Source organism: Fringilla coelebs (assembly GCF_963513975.1).
Source record: "Fringilla coelebs genome assembly, chromosome: 3".
Classification (NCBI taxonomy): domain Eukaryota; kingdom Metazoa; phylum Chordata; class Aves; order Passeriformes; family Fringillidae; genus Fringilla; species Fringilla coelebs.
The window spans coordinates 73177604-73197938 of NC_140030.1; the positions used below are offsets into that span (position 1 = coordinate 73177604).

At 42.1% G+C, this 20335-nt stretch overlaps 1 protein-coding gene across 1 annotated transcript in view; it reads right to left on the reverse strand.

Moving 5' to 3' along the window:
• Nucleotides 1-12212: 12212 nt before the first annotated feature.
• FAM120B (family with sequence similarity 120 member B) overlaps nucleotides 12213-20335 on the reverse strand; it is a gene marked incomplete at its 5' end in the record, with an annotated part of 47658 nt that continues 39535 nt past the window's right edge. The window contains 3 exons of the mRNA XM_084202857.1: nucleotides 12213-13904; nucleotides 17286-17399; nucleotides 18667-18775. Of these exons, the coding sequence (XP_084058983.1) occupies nucleotides 13852-13904; nucleotides 17286-17399; nucleotides 18667-18775 (276 nt within the window). The 3' untranslated portion in view covers nucleotides 12213-13851. The remainder of the gene's footprint in view (nucleotides 13905-17285; nucleotides 17400-18666; nucleotides 18776-20335) is intronic.

Sequence of the window (20335 nt, forward strand, 5' to 3'; positions counted from 1 at the left end):
GGAGGTTATTATTAACACCTAGGATTACGTCAGAATGGATCATATCTTATCCAGCTCTACCACGCATCATGTGGTCTCTGAGCACACAGCATTATTGTACTATTTAGTCATTTAATTAAACAATAATTGATGCAGAGGATGAAAAATAAAGAGCCTTTTTTCCAAAAAACTTGCAACTTAGCCTTAGAAAAGATGGTATAGATACCTGACAGAAATGGGAAGAGGATTTTTGTGCTAGGAACAGAAGAAAAGGGGATTTTAGAAGCATGAGAAGTAAGGGGAGTTGGTAGAAAGGCCAGCCAGAGTACAGCTGACTGGCCAGGCTACAGGAATGACTGCTTTGAGGTAGGCAACAGAAAGGATAGGCTGGATGAAAGAAGGAAAAGATTGCTTTTGCAAGCTAGGGACTGCAAAGGGACAATATATCTGAGAAAAGATTTTCAGAACACTTGAAAGAGGCAAGGCTGGGGGGAAGGGAATTGAGAGAAATGGAAGGATGATGGGATAGCCTTCAGTTCCAAAATCGGGGCTGAGAGATCAGGTCATCCAGGAACCAAAACCCCTGGGTCAGTGAGGAAACCACTGAGGAATACCAACACAGCGAGCGAAAGACCAAGACATTTCACAGCTTCAGAGCGTTTAACATCCCCAAGCATCCAGACTTTCTGTATCCTAATGGCTGCCACGTTTCACCCTCTCTGTCACGGTCAGCCTCACCAACAGCATTGGTTTGTCAGATGCTGCTCTGCCCCCTTCACGTTTCAGACGGGAGGAAGGACAGGGCAGAGACTTCTCAGCGCTGCTGTCTGGAACGCAGCTCCTTTGGCCCCGTGGCGGGGCTGGGGCTCCGGTGAGTGATGGAGGGCAGTCTGCTCCGGGGATCCCAGCAGGCAGGGCTGGAGGAGGGCATGCTGCCCGTCTCTGCCAGCTCCCACACTCGCTTCTCCCCCTGTGAAGTGGGAATGCCACCTGCCAGCCCCACGGGCTTGTCACGAGCACTGATTAATGTTTGCAGACGTTTTTAAGAGAGGGGGAAGCTCACCAGACAGAGCTGCTAAAAGGCTGAGTGCGGGCAAATGGTTTTATCGCTGCTACGGCTTAAACTGAGGCCCACACCATAAAAAAGAATTGTTACATTTGGATTCAGTTGCGTCCAAAAAAATCTGTGGCTGTCAGGCACAGCTACGACATGCAGGGGTCTCAGAACAAGTGACTCTTAACCAAGGGAAAAACAGCCCATCCCTTGCCTTTTGCTTTTCTCCCAAAATCCCTCTGTAGCCTCGCATGTCTCCAGGGCCGCGGGTGTTCCCGCAGGATGCCGGTCACAGCCTCTCCACAAAAGCTTTCTAACCACTACCAGACATGCTCCCTCCACCCTGGGCTCCCGCTGGAAAGCATGCCTGGCCCCGGGTCCTGGCTGCAATGCCAGCAGTCAGCTCACAGGCACATCAGTTCTGCTGCAGCCTTTCAGTAGCTCGCCCCAAAACTCGCGCCTTGAATTCTGACCGCGCTCCCCAGGCAGGCCGAGGGAAAAGGCAGGGATGGGGTAACCCCTGCCACGGCGGAGCTGCCATTCCAGAGCACAGATAAAAGCGAAACCTGAGCAGAAAATGTTTGCGGTGCCACTGGCAGTCGAGGGCCGGGTTGTCCCAGCAACGGGAACACTTCATCAGCTCGGCTAACAGATGGTCAGTGAGCAACAGGCAGCATATGTTCCAATAAGCACTGACATCAGCACAGATGGAGGGTGGGCAGGAGGCTGGCCCTGAAACATAACCTGACATTTCCTTCTCATTTGGTGCTGCATTGTTATAACTCACACAGGAAGATTAGCAGGGAAAAGTGAATAGCATTAGGGAATCTGCTCAGGAACCGATTACTAACACTTCGCTGCAGTTTTAGATTTTTACTTAACCAGAGTGCAACATTGTTAACAACATTCAGGGGCAGAAAAGGAAAATGCGCCCGGTTTTAACGATGGGGCTTTATTTTCACCGCAGACAGGCTTTCCCAAGAACACTAGTTAACAGATTGCCACCTTCTAGGAGTCTAGATCTCCAGTTCCACTATTTCTACAGCTTTTTCTTTTACTCCTTCCATCCCTCCCCCAACAAAATGCACCCAAATACCCCACAGGATTAAATAAAGCTCCACAACACATTGTCACAAAGGGCACAGCTTTCCTCGGCCCGAAATAAACTTTAATGCTTGCTACAAAAGACAGAAAAACAGCCACAAAAGGAAAAAAAGATTAAAATAAAACACAATATTCCTGCTGATGAACATTCAATTAAAATAGGATTCAAAGGTCCTTGGAATCAACAACAGATCAATCTGGGGCTGAGGGTCGGTATACAAACAGGTTACATGCAAGTTGTGTGTTTATAGACTTGCACTGAGGATGGGCAAGCCTGCTGCCTGGCTCCGAAGTGCCTCTTTGTGACAGACAGACAGCAAGATGCCAAGTAGATACATCCAAGTGATGTAAGTGTGCAGCTGTACCACAGGCAGATATTGAAGAGAGGCAGCATGTGCAGCCACAGCCTTCTGTTAGCTCGTGAGATACCTTTAGAAGGCTTTTCCTCCACCAGCTCGTGGGAAAGTTTAGCAGGCACCTCCCTTCAATGCTAATGGCACTTGTATGTTCATCCATCTCTCGTGTCAGCAGAAGAACAGACCCTCCAGTGAAGCCTGTCTGCAGTCCTGGGGGACTGCCAAGCTGTTTTGGAAATGGCAAATGCTTCCATCTCTGCTCCTTGTGCCTTTCTTCGGAGAGCATGAATTTGGCCAGAGATTTGCAGCCTGGATAACCTCCTGTACGTCCTCCTGTTTATTCACAGTTTCTTCTTGGGAGCTTTACCCAGATGCTGTGCAGTTGTATAGCCCAATTCATACAAGGATCTCCTGCCCTTCTTCAAACTACAGTATCTCTGAGAGATAAATACAGCTTCTTAGCAAAGAGCTGCACAAAGAGTCATCTGCTGATATTTTCAAGTGGCTCCTAGCTCTGCACAGCTCAGTATCTAGCCTCAGCACTACAGAGTTATTGGGCTAATATTCCAGACATTTAGTGTGGAATACACACTGCAGCAATCACTTCCCATGTCTCTCAGCTTCCTAGAAACTTCTAAAGATGGATCTGTGTTCCAGCAGATGACAGTGAGTGCCACAAGATTCTGGTGCATCTTGAGCAAGGTCACAGAGTCAGTAAATGACAGATCTAGGAAGGTGCAGGGAATCCATCACGTTTCCCAACTCTCACCCCCATCCTGATGATTAGACAGAATCCTCTTACAGCAGAACAAATTAGATCCTCATCAGCTCTGAACACACGTGTTCAGTGAGAGCTCCCTAATGAGCCATGTGTGCCAACGAGTGGACAGACACACGGAAACTGCAGATCACTGCATGAGGAGCAAGGAGTCCCAGGACTGTGCTCTTGCTGCCAGCTGCCAGAGGCAAGCGCTGCAACTCCAGCAAAGCCACTGAAGAACACTTTTAACCTGAGAAGACAGAGTAGCTGAGCCATTTTTGATCAGTTTCAAGCACAAGGATGCCAGGCTGCTGAGAGATGCTCATTTTATGCTCTGGGCTGTGTTTTGCTTTCTGCCATCAATGACTTTCAGTACCAGAAAGGCAACCTGCAAGTCTTGGAAGTCCACCCCTTTTAGTGCCATTTGGGGATTGGTGTTCCAGTCATAGGGGATGTTTTGCTCCTTTCCTCCACTGCAGGTGCAACCAGAGCTGGTACATACTTACTCATTTGGTGCAGCCTTGCTCTCCCAGTTACACCAAAGACTGTATTTCATTCATCACCATTTGGTCCTCTGGCCAATCTTCACTGGTGTTAAAGCAGGGCAGATCCTTTATGGTGAACAGTCTTCTTAAGTGGAAGTTGGAGATGGTCCATGAGAGCCAAAGTCAAAATGAAAAATCCAAAGCACGTGTTTTAATTGCAGCAATAATGCTGACTGTTTACAAAACAGCTGCAGGGTGAGCATATACAGCCAGTTTCTGCCAGTTAAGAACATTTGCAATCACATTTAATAATTGAAGTCTTTCAGGATCCAGAGGGATTGGTTTGGTTTCATATAATGTGCTTTTTGTGAGTAAAAACTTTTGTGTATCTCTATTTACACTACACATGTTCCAAAATATGAGGCAAATGGGTCATTGGGGTTATTTATCCAACAAAGCAGGCCCTGAGTGTGCTATTTCTGGACAAAGGTAGTTTTTCTAGGAAATTCAGCAGCCAAAGGATGTTAACATTGCTTAGTTCTCCAGAAGTTCCTGACTCCATGTCCATCAGTTAAGAAATCAACCTGGCCAAGGTACCTGAGCATTCCCTTCTAGCGAGTCCCTCAGTTCTCTGAAGCAGCATGGATAACCTGGCAGGTAAACAGATGGGTAATCTGAGCAAGGAACAGAAAGAGGGGAGACTGCTCCCACCTCTCCTTCACTCTCCATCTTCCTGATCCTCAGAATGAGCAGGACATCCATGTTTACTGAAACAAGAAGAGAAGGGGCAGGGAAAGGTTTCATTTCAATGTAGTAAATAAATTCTTTACAATGAGAGCAATCATTCCCTGGAAGAGCCTCTGCAGGGATGTGGTACAGTCCTCATCACTGGAGGTTTTCAAGGTGTGGTCAGACAGGGTGCTAAATAATCTCATGCTCTTTCTCCCATGGAAGGTTGGGTCAGGTGATTTTACAAGGCCCCTTCAAACCTGGGCTGTTCTATGATTCCATATCTCCCACTGCTTAAAAAAACCCAAATGCTTTTGGGAAGTGAGACTGGTTTCACCTTCATGTGGAGCAAGTCCCTCTCCTAAAGGGAAGGGAAGGTCCTGTGTTCCCTCACCTGCTTCCAGCTACCAGTGTCTGTCCCTTCTTCGTGCTGGCCACAACAGACAGATGAACTGATCAAAAGCTAGAGTTTGTTGCTAGTTTCTTGGGGAGGCTTTCTCTCAGTCAAGCCTGAGAGCTTGACTCCCTGACTTTGTAAACAAGGCATGAGCAAAGCCAGCCTGTGGACAGAGGTTTTCAGTTTGCTGTACAACAGATGTCTGGAATTTCCAGGACAGACAGGAGTAATGTCATTTGCCTTTGACTTCTGTGGACACACAGCCACAAACGTGGCAGACCCTGGTGGGTCTCGCCTGCAGCTCCAACCACCGAAGCTGCAGAGTGCCACCACAGGCAGGACCTGCCGTGGATGTGCTGCACCCACAGGTAAAATCTCCTTCAGGAAGAGAAATGAAACCAGGGCATTGTCAATCCATAAAATACAGGAGAGTCATTCCTGAGGGCATGTGCTAGAGCACATCCTGGAAAAGCAGGGCAGCTTCTTCTCCTGACGGCCCCACCAACCCGAGGGCACCAGTGACAGGTTGGAGTTTCCAATAGAGAGGTCCCGGCCAAACTCGCTCTGAAGCAGCGTAAGCAGAGCAGTTCTAACAGGGCTCATGCAATGTTCGGGGCATATTTGTGCAGGGACTGGCAGTGTCTCACAAATAATTGCAGGTGCCTGATCTTAATGCTAGCAACTGCTTCTTTTTGTCTGTACTGTAGCCAGGACTTGTGAGAGTGAGAGAGATTGAATGCTTTGTAATGAAGGTATATTGTAACATTTCTCTCCAGGTGGCACTTTGTTAACAACAATTAGATCCCGATTCATCTTTGAAGGGCTAATTCTTATGTGGTTTGCAAGGGTCCTACAAGGAGCAAGTGTTGAGTGGGGGCACTTTAAAAGTATTAGTGAGGGGGGGAAAAAAAAGAATAGTGCCATAAGAAATTTGCAATACAATGCCCAAGCCTCCTTTGCACCCCACAGTAATTTGTTCTTATTCCTGTTATTATCCCCTCGGGCACTAATGGTCACTTTATTAATTAGTTGAAAATTGCATTCTAGGTCAAATGGCAGCTTTTTTCCCTCCCATTGTTGCAAATTGCTGGTGGTATGGCCCAGTAAATGGCAGCGTTACCGCAAAATGGGAAAGATCCTTTGCTTTTCAAGATAAAGCCTATGGACCAGCTGCACTTTCCATGACATTTCTAAGCAGAGCATTTCCCCGGGCCTGCTTTTAAGCGGTTAGGAATTAAACAGAACTCACTGTCATTGTTAAGATTTCTAATCATAGGCTGCTACTGTATTTGCTCGCACTCTCCTCACCCTCCCCCCATTTTAATTCTAGCCGAGCCTGTTTTCTAAGGTGCATCTCTGCAGTGCTTAGCCCCATTTTCCAGCAAAGTAGGCAGTGTGTTTAGGTGCCTTCATTTCTGGTGCTCCGATGGAAATACTTTAGAGACATCTGCTTTTGCAGAAGAGGACAGATGCTTAGCTTATTTCTGAGAAATAAGGCCGTGTCTGTGGCCTCTGAAGTTAGAGACACGAAAATTACAAATCACTCTTGAAAATGTTTGCTGGCTACTGAATGTAGAACTAGAGCAAACCACAGTCTCAGAAAACAAAATGGAAATTACAGATTTTGTGAAAGTTTTTTCATAAAGAAAACTCCTGCTGGGGACAATAGATGTTTAGCCTTTAAACCAGAGGATCAGCCCACCAGAAGTGAACATCAAAGCAGTCTATTTTCCATTAACTACTTTCTGCAGCCTACTGTGCTGGATGCAATCTGTCATGCCAGTTTGTAGTCCAGCAGTCAAGGAAACTACCAGAAGTCAGAAGGCCTGGGCTAATTTCCCAGCACTGTCAGCCTAACACATCTAAAAGGATGCAGTCCATATGAAGTGAGTTGCACAAGGTGTTTGAGACAAAGCAAAACCCTTAATTTTTAGTTTTTCAAGCAGCCCTGGCCTCATATCTGATTAATTTTCTTTCATAAAATTACTTTTAAACTTCTGTTCTGGTAGTCCCAACTTAAAACCAACAGAATTCAGGGGAAAAAAAAAAAAGACCCTTCCTCTGTCCCTTCAGGGATTTACTGAAGTCGAATAAAGAGCAAGAAAACTTTTGGTAAGGGAGGAAAATGCTGCCGAGTCTCTTACAGAAATTCACACACGCTACCCTCACATACCTCGAAGCACAACTGCTTTGTGACTGGAACGATTTCCCCTCAAAGGATAGATCATCTCCAGCACACAGAGAGGCATCTCATCCTCCAGCAGGCTGAACACTCATCCTCTCAAAGCCGAAATGCTGGAGCTGGCACCAGCTGTAGCCCCTAGTGAGCACTACACAGAGCAGTCAGAAACCCCCTGAAACTGCACCCCTGGATCATAAGGACAGAAGAAAAGCTTTATTTATCTTTTTTCTTTTTGCTCTCTCCTCTCCCCCCTCCCTTCCTATTTTCTAACTTCATAAATGATCAGCCTTGCTAAGCAGGACTCTTTCTACAGGCAGATGGGGGTGCTTAGGAGGGAGAGGGATGGTGGAGTGATTAAGCAATAACACCTTCGTGTAAACAAATGCACAGTGACAAATTTGGGATTTCTTTCCTGCTCCCAACAAGGAAGTGTTAAGACATGCAAACTGGCTCCTGTTAGCACTTAATATTTTTTCTTTGATGCTATTTTTTAACTCGCTTGGAGCAAAAGTTTCTTACAGCACTATTTGTTGCCAAGAAATAATATAGTAACCAGCAATGCAAATAAGTAAAATAATTCCCTCCTCAAAAAAAAAAAAAAAAGGCTGTATTTGCAGGTTAGTATTTATTTTGTTCAAAACCTTCAGTAAATCATTAAAATCTAATTTTTATTTAAAGCATAAACCACAATCAATGCCTAGACTTGCCCTGGTGTCATACAGTTACAAGATGAGCTTAGATAGGCAGGTAGTCAATAAAAACCACTAATAAATCTGCATGAGGTGCATGCCATACTAGTATATGCTCAAGGTTTCTGATTTCTTTTTAAAACCTAGAAGTTTTGGTCTAGATGCACTGACCAGCTTCTAAATGCTCTGTGCTACTGTACATCAACTGCATAGCTGCTTTCCCTCTTCTGTCTGGAAATGCAATTTCACAGTGGATTTGTTTGAAATTCTCCTATTTGCTCCTTTGTGAAATCCCCTCTCTGCATGGGGAAGGTGGAGTAGAAATTAAATCACACCCACAAAATGAAGGCTTTGTTAAAGAGAGGAGTATTGTAAGCTGCTCAAGGATTTGGGGGCAGCCTTATCACCCTATTTAAACGTGGTGATCCTTCCTATGTGTGTTATGTAACAAGAGGTTCAGCCTTGGCACCAGCACCCTGCCTCAGACCTCCATAAATGTCACTGGAATTGAAAACCCTCCAGCAGAATGTGGATCAGAAGCACTGAAGGACCTGATGGGTAATTAAACTAGGGGACAAAGATGATTATCAAATACACTTACATCCCTTTTAGATGAGCTGCATCATGATCACAAGTGTTATCAGGAAGTAGATACGGAGCCTGCTGGTCTTCTGCTATTAACAAACAACCTCTTGCCTAAAATAAAGCTGAATGTGATGAAGGTAACTCCTGCATGGTTACCTTGACCTAACTTTTCCAAATGCCATAAATGCCATGCAAGTTTCTCATCACTTTTTGAAAAACTATGATTGCTTTCACCGAATAATAGGTTTTTAAGCCACCTAAGCATATTTAGGAAACACATCTAATATCAGAACATCTCTTACAGTACAGTTTTGCTCTTTAATATGAGTCCAAAAACCAGCTGCAGACTTGGCTACCTAAGTTTTTGAGACAGGGTGCACTATTTTCTATCAAAAAGCCTGCAGCTATCAAGCATTTTCAGAGAGCTTATATCCAGGATTGGTTTCTGTGCCTAATATTTCTTGTATCTTCTGGCATGAAAAAGAGAAGCTTAACACATTTGAAATACCAATGCATTAATATAAAAAAATCCTGCCTAGATTAACTATATTAGCAGTTAATAATCCCTGTTTATCTATGGAACCACTACTAATAAAAGGTCATTTGCTAAGTGACCTAATGTGTAACTGGGAAAGTAATAATCAATGCAAAGACAAATACTCAGAAAGATTCAAAATACTGCAAAGCCTCAAAATACTAAATAGATGGGTTGTGTGCACACATACCTTGCATTCTGTCTTGGCCTTGCTTCCCTAGCCAGTGTAACTTTCAGGTCTGTGCTTGTATCTGATCACCAAATCAAGTCCTTCATCTCCAAAGGAATGGTAAACAGCCATCACAAATGTCATCACTGAGGAGAAGAGAGTCTTTTGGTGATGCTTATTGGCAAGATACATTTTGATATTGAGCATGAACACCCAGTGCAGAATACAACCCCATGTGACTGAAATTCTGCCCTCAGAAGGGTTCTTTGCCCTGAGGAAATGCCTACCTCCCTATTTCACAGAATCACAGAATATGCCCAGTTGGATCATCGAGTCCAAGCCCCAGCCCTGCCCAGCGTCATCCCCAAGAGTCACATCACATGCCTGAGAGCACTGTCCAAACTCTCCTTGAACTCTGCCAGGCTTGGTGCTGTATATTTGTATTTGTAGTTTTTTGAGGTATAGGAGGCAGCAGATGTCCTGCCTGTGCTCTGATTTCAGGTGTGTAGGTGAGTTTCAAGCTGTGCACTACCACAGCTGCTCCCCAGGCAATGAGCAGCACCCAGTACAGCACCACAGTCAGTAACTGGTTTGGATTCCTTACCTGAACAAATATTCCAGACTCTAAGGTCGAGGGGTTTTAATACAATAAAGATGTACTTTCCCAGTTGGCACAAGCAAACCCAAACATTAGACCCATTAGACCTTTATTTTGCAGTAAGATAAATTTAAGATAAATTTTAAGATAAATAAATTTAGGCTGGTGAGCACTCAGACAGAATACCCTGCCAGCTGCCCCTGTCTGTTACAGACAACTTTTCAACTCATCATGTGTTGTCTCAGTGCCATACTTCTAGGTAAAAACTGTAGGCTAAACTTAATGCCTGACCACCAGCCTAGGGCTCCAAAAGCAGTACAAGGCACAATGCTCTACAAGAATCAGCTTCAAGAACACACTCTTTATCAAATTAGCTCCTTTGTTCTGAACCAGCTTTATATTTGTGGTGGGAACAGCCGAAACACAGTGTACCCACCAGCCTGGCTATGGGTGAGAAAGGAAAGCAATGAAAGCAAGGTCCTAATTCTGCAGGGATGCACAAAGACACTTGGCTGGCTTGTAGCCATTTTCAGATTTCCAGCTGTTTTCAGCCCACAGGCCATATCTATTGTTTTGACACTATCCAAGTACTAGGGTAGTTTCAGCCAAACTTCCTGACCCGCTGTGCTATCGGGTCTTAAAGCTGTCATGGAGCAGCAAGGGGGGTCTGCTCCACAAGGAAGGCAAGCCAGCAGTGGAGGGGCAATGTAGGGCAGTGACCTCACTGCTGAGGGTGCAGTCCCACAGGACCTGAAGAACAGCAGAGCAGTCTGATGGCAGCAACCAGCATCACACATCAGTCCTGTGGTCACTGGACAAGTCCATGGGGATGAGGGATTTCCGTGCCACACAAGGAAGTCAAATCATCAAGGCAAAGGCAGAATCAGACAGGCACGGGACTGAATTCCTACAAAGGAGATTAGGCAAGCACCAAGGGCAAGGACCTGGGCTTAAACACTGCTCTTGAGTCAAGAGTCTTGTGAGATTCCCAGGAGGCTTCCCACAGCACTCTCACACAGGTCTCCCTCACTGACCAGCTGGATCCAAGGGCACCTAGCTGTAGGCACTCAAACCCCTTTGTGGACCAGGAGGAGAGCCTGGCAGTGCCTTCAGGATGCAGGCATGGAGCTGTCAGTCACCTCTGCACCAGGGACACTGGCAAACACTGGTGCCTGTGACAGTCCCCATCACAGAGCCCCATCCTGAGCAGCCTCAGCAGCCTGAGTGACCGGCTCAGAGGAGTTTGCCAGGCCATCAGCGTGTGCCCACGAGGGCAGCCTCACCAGGCTCCGAGCCTCATTGCATCCCTGTGCTCCCAAGCACCATGTGCCTTTATGGCAGAAACATACCAAGTCTTCTGCATATTTGCTGGGCTCACCATGCTTCCACAGAACCCAAAGATGCCCTCTAAGAGAAAGAGGCTCTGCACCACAGAGGACTGTCCCATCAAACTTCCAAGTGAAGGAGCATATACTAGCCTGCCTCCTAGTTTAGCTGCCAATGGGGAGTCAGTGTTTAAATGTGAACATGTAAACTTTTGATTTTCCTCCCCAGCATTTAAATAAAGATCCCCTTTGCAATATAATACTGCATCCTTAGAATTTTGCTCAGACAGCATGGCACAAAAAGATCTGTAAAGGTCCATCTCAGCACAGCACTTGCTAAGATAGGAGAGCAATTAAAATTGTAGTCTCCTGTTTTATAAAAGAGGCACAAACTAGAGGTTTTGATAATTGCAGTTCCGCAGCATCATAAGATTAACTCATTGTTTCAGGGTTTTTTCTTCAGCCCAGATTCAGATTCCCAGTGTGATGGTGTCACAGATGAGCAAAGAAATTTGAGAGGAAGGACACATGAAGTGGAAAGCTGATAAATGTGATCCTGCCAGACACTCTCTCACAATGACCATGCCACAATTTCGGCTGAGTCACTGTTGACTAAGTTATTGATGCTATGGAATGTCCTCTGGATCCCCTTCCAGAAGGGGAACACATAAAGCTATTAAATCAATCCACAGTTTCAGTGAATGTTTGATGAAAGGCAGCTACACAGTGCACAGGATAGAGAAGACTAAGCAAAACAGCTGAACAAGAATGCTTTCTTCACAAACACACATTCCTTCCCTTCAAATCCACATGTCTGTCTGTCCTCTGTTCTGGAACCATTCAAAACAACCCTGTGGTCCACATATTAAGGGAACCCTATTAAACTGGAACCTTTATGGTCATGTTCTCCAATATGATTTCTTTCTAGAGTCCATAAGCTTTATGGTATTGTGAACAATTCAAAGTTCAGTGAGACAGGAAGTAGTACCTCTATGTTTCAGTTTCATGCTTCTGCTTTCCCTCTAGTATTCCTGGTGGGAAAAAAATCTTTTGGCTTGGAAATAATAATAATAAGCAGCTCCTGCTTATGGTCTAACATTAGGAAGAAAAACAACCTCACAGAGACGCTATCAATTCTTCAGTAATCAGGGTAATTATTACCAACAATTCATACCACAGCTAGCACAGCAAAATTCCCACTCTGACTGTATTTAACTTTGTTTATTGAGGATAACAGACATCTTTTCTCATATCAAAGCCTGAAGAGGGAATTACCAAGACATTCTGGCACACAATCACATTCTTTTAAAATACACTATTATACATCATGAGATCCCTGAAACCAGAGAAGTTTCCATAAAATTCAGACCACATTATTTCAAAAGGTTTGTAGGGGAGGGATAAAAATGATAGTGAAAAAAATGATAGTACAATTACAGTCAGTGGAAAATCAATTAAAAAAGGAAGCAGGAACACCTCTATTATGACAGTGCATTTCCTGAAATCAAGACATCGTGTTGTGTGAAATGGTGTCTGCTCAAATTTTTAATAAAACTAGAAATCCTTATTGCTTATTTATTTCATTGGATTGTTGCTATATACAGCGTATGAAAATTATATTTATTGGGTTACAAACTGAAAAATACACAGGAGGAAATTGAGTATGGAGTTATGGATGTGTTCACTTTGACATAACATGGATACTAAACAGGTACAAAGTTCCACTGACAGTCGCCTCAAAGGAGTCACCTGCACGAGGCCTAAGAAACAACATTAACTGAATAATCACAGAATGGGTCAGGCTGGAAGGGACCACAGGGGGTCATCTGGTCCAACCTCCCTGTTTAGCCATGGTCATCCCAGAGCATGGGGCACAGACCTCAGGATTGAGGCCAGGTGGCTCTTGAACGTCACAACCTCTCAGGACAATCTGTTCCAGGGCTCAGTCACCCTCACAGTGAAGAAGTTCTTCCTCATATTCAAGTGGAGCTTCCTGGGCATCAGTTTCTGCCCATTGCCTCTTATCCTATTGCTCGGCACCACGAAGAAGAGCCTGGCTCCTCTCTTGACACCCCCTTGATTTCAGAACTAAACAAATACATATATTACTGAAACTGAATCACAAAGTGAAACACACCAATTTTTAATTTTGAAGGTCAGTGTTTAAATTGGACTTCTGGACAGAAAAGAAATATTGAGTTCTCATATCTATTATTCATTACAGAAGTAGAGCATGATAGATTCCTTCCTCAGTTGAAAAAATTACAAAAAGTTGCTTAACTAAAAGTATCAAATGTAAAAGCAATATTTTTTCCTTTGTAAAAAAGTGTTACATTTTACAAGAAAGTCACACTGTTTCACTGGCAGATGATGCTTACATCATTGATATTATGTTTCAAACTTTTCAGGGTTTCAGAAACAATGGTATAACCCTTAAAACACAGATATAATCCACAATCAAGGCATAAACCACAATACAGAGTAGACATGACACATTATTGATGGTGAGGAAAGTATTGTAATATAAACAACTATTACAAAAATATGCAAAAATTATAGTCTAAGTCTTAAATTTACACTCAGGAATATTTCACAATGTTATAAAAAACAATTCAGACTTTTCCTTGTCAAATGGACAAAACAGTGTAGCTATACTGGGATGCTACTATGCCTCAGGCAGCTGTAACTTAAGTTTTGGTGATTCTGGTCTCATAACAAGCTTAGACCTAACATGATAAGAGATCAACAAGCTGAACAGCCTCAGCTTTGTGTGATTTCCTCCACAGTCACACTGTCCAGTTACTCTGCACTGTTCATAAAAACAGGTGAAAGCCTGAATAAACAGAAATTATCCCAGTGGCAGCTATTCCACCATCCCATTTGCCACTTGTAGACATGAACTCTTTACCGAGGAGGAAGGTGGTACCTCCTCCCGTGCGGATGTCCTGATCCTCCACCTGGAGAGAGTAAGAGAGGAATTAAATCCATTCAGTGAACATTAAAGCAAAAAACAAGGGCTTATTAAGATAGCATGCAAGAAAAGTCACAATTATACATATCTTAAAAAAATACATGCCCCTGTTTAGTTGGTGTGTAATTGTGGCTAGTATTCAGAGATCCTGGAGGATAAAGTGCATGGTGGCTCTTTTTAAAAAACTCTTGGGTGACTGTAACTTTTAAACCTAACCCAATTAACGGGTTGGGATAGTGAATCTCATCTGTGCCTGGTAGATCTGACTCTATGAGTTCAGGTAAGGATAATATGCTGTTTACAACCAGACATAAGCTATATTTATAAATATTTTCATATTGGTTTAAGTGTGCCTGTGCACTCTACTTCTTTAGTTAGAGTCCTATTAGCAAAGCAGCACTCACAATGTAAATTAAATCTTTTCTCAGCACTGAAGATCCACCAGGTCCCATCTGCATTACAGTTCTACCAAAATCCTATTAATCAGAAGCGTGCTTGAAAGCAACACCAGTGTGGAAGACTTGACTGAGTATCTTGCAAATGAGAGGCTGCTTGTATTAGCAGCAGTTATGTGTTTTACAGTGTGCTAAGGCTGAAGTGAATGTACCCTTTTGATGCAATTACATTCTGTGAAGAAATGGATCGTTAACAGTGATTCCCATAGTTCTTAATGCTCAGTTTATTTTTAGGTTCTTATAGAATGAGTTAACATTGTGATGTAAACCAATGTATTAGTGGTCTTAACTTCTAACTAATGAAGTTTGTCTACCAATAGGGTATATGGGCTGTGGTGTGGTGTTGCAGCCACAAACCTAAAATCCATAAATTATCAAACAAGAAACATTAAGGGAAAAATCTACCTTCCTGAGGCTTAGATGGCCTGCTCTGAGTAACACAAAGCTTTTATCCTTTGGTAACACACAGCCAAGAAATTTATGGAGAGAAGTTAAATTAATAAAATCAAACAAAAAACACCCCAACCTTCCCAAAACACAAAAATAACCAGCCACAGCTGAATTCCCTGCACTCAAAATACAGCCTGAGGACGAGCTGCTTATTACAGCAGCTGGGTACAGCAGCTACTATTGGCCATATAATAAAGGATGCCTGTGTCCAGTTCTTGCTCTGCCTGAGGGGATTCAAGCCACCCTCTCAGAGAAATGCCACTGCTTCTCGGGTTGATGCTTTCTTGGTGGTGGCACTCTTTCCTCCACTGGTGAAGCTGAGACATTGTCACAGGATTCTTAAACATTAACTGATAAGAGAGAGCAAAGGCTGCCTAATCATTATATATACTCCTGATACAGAAGATACCGGTCCCATGGTTACAGTCCCATTACTTTTTACTGTATTTAATCCAATGACTTCTGTATTATATGCAACAGCAGGAGCCATAACAGTGTGCCATGGAAAGGTACATAGAGGATGGGATAGACAGATATCAGTATTATTACTAGGGAGTTTTATCACATAAGCTACCATGAACAGAAAATGGCTGTTCTTTTTTTCTCTCTCTTTGCTGAGACACACATATAACAGACAACAGCTACACAGAGAAGTAACCCAAATACCTGTGCTAATATTAGCAAACTTAAGAAAAGAATTTTGCCAAAATGAGTCACATTGGCAGATCACTTTAAAAGGAGTTCTAAAACATTGCAGGGCTCTTTTATAAGGACAGATGTATTTTTCCAATAAACCTGTTTTAGTTATAACACAGGCAATTTAACTGCAGTTATGGGATCATGTTTTAAGAGTGTCCTGAGGGTAAGAAATAGGGATAGTGTAGAAGAAGCCAAGGTGTTTAAATAATGCTACTGAAAGACATTTATAACACAGCAGCACAGTTACTGTAGAACATGCTTTGTGGGATACACCTAGCCATAAGATCTCTGGAGCTGGTCAGAGATTATCTGACCCCTGAATATCAGAGGTCAGGTTTCTTCAGATGGTCAAGAACTGGTAACAATGACCAGTTTGGATTTTGCATATGGTCGGCATACATACTCTATATGTTAGCTTTATATTTTACATAGAGGATCAAAGAATATTCTTTGTGAATCAAATGATATTATCTTACTCTGAAGCATTCAACAGTGGCAGCTGAAACACATTTAAGACTTCACTGTATCTATTTATTATTTAGCTTTCCTAATCACATCAGCGATCTTATTTGAAAACCTCACCTGGAAACATAAAAGAAATTCAGGCTCTGCAGACTAAATAAAACAACTGATGTTTCTTAGACACCTCTCTTCCTTTTGCTTATTTTCTTTAATCTACATGTATGCGCTTCAACTCAGAGTAACAATGAAGTAAAACTGAATTAAGTCAGCTCAACAGCGTTATCCACTGTGGTGTTTCACTGAAATGTCTGTTCTTTTCAAGAAGTGAGACTGGTGAATGACTTAAGATTAATGCCAAGGCAAGAAAAAACTTGCATTTGTATCACTTAGGCAGTGACCTGGAAGCAGGGACCCTGATCTAGAAAACCACTTAGGAATGTGTTTAACTTTATTCATATGCTTGAGGGTTTTGTTGAAGTATGAACGAAGATCTGCAGCTAAAGACTTCAGACACATTTCTGTGCAGCTGTGCCAATTCGTTTTAGAACTGTTACAATTTTAAACACAGTTCAGCTGAGACTAAGCATGGAAATTACAAATACCACATGAAAGCTTATTTCCCAGAACACTGTGAGTAGAAGATGATTGCAGATTACAATGCTGCACTTCACCTCACCCTGCAGAGTTGGTTTTTGCAAGGGGCAATACACAACTGTGTAACTGATGCTGATGCCTTGTGAAAGCTGACATAGAACAGAGGCTAGAGAGAGTTAAAGAATGAAGTAGGTATTTATTGAAAGGCCTCAATGGAGACACCTTGGGCAGTACAAGAGCCCAGCCAGGGCTACAACCCAGATGAACCCAAAAGGGTCACAAAAATGGATGACTGGTTATGAGGTCTCACATTTTTATATGTTTTGGTCCATTTGCATATTGGAGTTAATTGTCCAATTACAGCTTTAGGTTTTGAAGCCCCATCCTTCTTGTTTTCCCTCTTCAGTCCACCCCTGTTTATGCTCTTGGGCCCAAAACCAGTATGAATTGTCCTTGGTCCCTAGCTGGAAAAGGTCTTGTTCTGTCTACCTACTCTGTGAAGAGAGCTTACCAAGCCTTAAGATGAAGCTCAGACCTAAAGCAGCACAGAATCTGAAAAATATAAAAACTTAAAGCACCAATGCAAGTTTTGTTGCTGACTGCTGTAGGGCTACTGCACACATAAACATGAATTGCAGGTAGACACAGAGCCATTATACTGGTGATAGGGACAATTCCCAACCCATAAACATGAACCCATTTTTTACCTTGGGATTGCAGATGCCTTTGTGTGAACCCCCTCATCTGGTTATGATATGGAGAAACAACATGACTTCTGTGTGGCTGTTGGAACCTGGGATTAAAATCTCTTTGTTCTCTTCCTGAAAAACAGTATTCACTAAGCAACTCTGACAATATGTAAGATTAAATGGAGAAAAAGAGAGACAGTGTATTCTTTCTCAGGAAAGAGTATTTCTTAGTTTTGTGCCAAAATACTCAAGCACGAATTACGATCTTTCCAAGCCAAAGTCAGCCTGACAAGAGTGGTTCTTGTCCTTATTTCCATCTATGCACATCATGATTACAAGCTGTTAACAAGTGCATTTAGAAACCAGATCAAAATTTTATGACACAGATTTGGAGACTGCAGTCATTAAAACAAACAGAAATCCCTCTCCAAATTGGAATCACAAATCATAATTAAAATGGTTAAATATAGCTCTCAAGGAAAAGCAGATGCTACCAAGGTCTGGTATTATAAATCACCAACAGATATCCTCAATTTTGAGTGTCCAGCATGAGCTTGTTGTAGAGCCACATCAGAAGTATTGCTGGCACACAATGCAGAGTACTGAACTAGCAGAAAATACTCCTGTCTTTTGTAATTTGCTCAAGGAATTCTGAAGGGATAATTTTTATCCTCACTGGCATTATAACTGACTAGGTATTAAGCAAGCAATAAATACAATATGAGCATAAACACTGACATTCAGTGTAAATTATTTCAAAGTCTTGAAGCCTCAACATTCAGGCTGATATGTGATTGATTTTAAAAAACCTTTTAGATGTTTTTTACCCCAAAAGTCAGGCAGCTCAGGTAGGGAAAACAAATTTACAAACTGAGTTCTTTAGCAAACTGTGCCATAAAGTTGGGGGAAATAGCAAGATGTTAAGCAAGAAAGCAGAGTTTTTCAAATTGCCCAAAAGCTCTCCTATTTTGAAATATGTCAGTGAATGCAATAAGAAGTATTTCATCTTCAATGTCTCATTCTGACCTTCAACTATCAATGTTAAATAGCTCCCCTGAGGGACTGAAAGAAAAAGCTGGGCCATTTAATTTCTCCTATAAAAATATCTTTAGTCACTGAATAAATGGTGATGTTTCTGTCAATTAATGATACTTATTGCATATATCTCACTAGCTATGTACCTAGATGGAAATATTATTCTATATAAACTTGGGTAATCAAATTCACATAAATTGCTAAAAAGAGCAAATATTTTCTTAGATCTATCCATTGCTTCTTGGAGAAAGAACTTCAAATTTACTTTGCTTGATGGGATGCCTATGCAATTGCTGCTGCTCTTGAAGGATAATTTAGCTCATCTATATATTAACTTTATTGAGAAAATTCACACAATGCCAACCTGTGTTAAATCCATTCCCTCTTGGTCTGCTCTGTATTGTTCTGTTCTTTGCCATGCAAACCTTGCAAATGAGAGACTTCAGATTCTGGAAGGGTGCGTACAAAGACTCCTGCAGAAAACACAGTTAAAAATCAATGACTCTTCTAGTCTTCTTTCTTCAGGTGTAGCACAAATGAAACACATACACAACTCTAAGACTTAGCCACACTTGTGCATGCATGAAGCTGGTAGATCTGGTTCACACTTTAACAGGAAATAAAGTTTGAACATTTAATATTAAATGTGGATACCTGGAGGGACGAGTAGGGGTGCAGAAGAAATGCTTTCCCCTTTCTCAGTGAAGTAGCTTTTCCTTCTCTGCTCACATCTGCAAATCCCTTGCTGTCCTGTCCTATTCTATGACCTTGCACCTGCAGATACACTTAACTAGACTTCCAACTGCAATACCTCAGGCAGAGATGGTTAAAGCCTCCAGAAAAGGACTGATGAACTCATGGAAAATACACCAGTTAGAATCAGTCTCTTAATCTCATACATTAGAAACAGAACTTACCCAACAGTAATACATCTGCCTCAACTCCTGGCTGATAAACATAACTCAGTCTAAAAAGAAATGGGGGAATTAAATTCAAGTGTTGACCTTGTGGTGTGATAGAAAATTCTACTGTCAAAAGGACAAGCTGATGCTATTTAAGGATGCAATACTGAAAGATGTGATACATCCTCAACTTTCTCTGATTTCTGTGAGCTTTGAAAAAGTGATAGATCTTAGAATGTATTTTTTTTTCTGAATGGTACTGGGCATGGGGGATTTACTACACAATGAAGAGAATTAGGAAAAGAGGGATTTTAGAATAATAGCATCATTTTTTATTTTCATAAAAATGAACTGATTTTTACAGGATGACATTTCCTTTTGAAGATGACAGGATAAGCTGAAACAATCTAACAGGTAGCAAGTCTGCAGTAACTAGAGAGATGTTAAATTAAAGGTAGAGTCTGACTCCCTGAATGAACCCTGCTGAGAACTTCCCTAACTTCCCTAATACATTTATTGAGTTAACAAACATCTTTAGAAAGACTTAACTAAAACCCAGAGATTTTTTTTTTTTTTACCACACAAACTGGATCCAGCATGTGAAGAGCACAGAGAAAAACCTTTCATTTTATTCCTGGGAGAATAAACTCAGAATGTATGGAGGTTGGATGAAAAGTGAGATCAGAAAAGAACAAAACATATCAATTATGCTGACCCCATGATGAAATTTGGTTTTAATTTTAAAAAATTGACCATGAACATACTCATTAGTGAGAAGCACAATAAAAAGGCTAATAAAGCGATAATATCATTGCCTCACTTCTTTATGAGACTATTATAGCCAATTTTCTGTGTGGATAAACAAACTAATATGATTACCATTTTGAAAAACAGAACTAGCATAATATGAGCTTAGCATAATTTTGTAAAAACCCAAGATGGCTCTATTTTTATTCTTATCAGAAGCTGTTCATTTTTTTATCTGTAACAGCTGTTAGGCTACAAAGAGCTGAGCTACACAAAAACTTGCCCACAAAAATATCAACTGTATTTAGTGTACGCATTTTCTTCTTTTGGTATAAGAACCAGAAGGAAGGTAGGAACCAAACCTAAGATGTTAAACATTTTTGA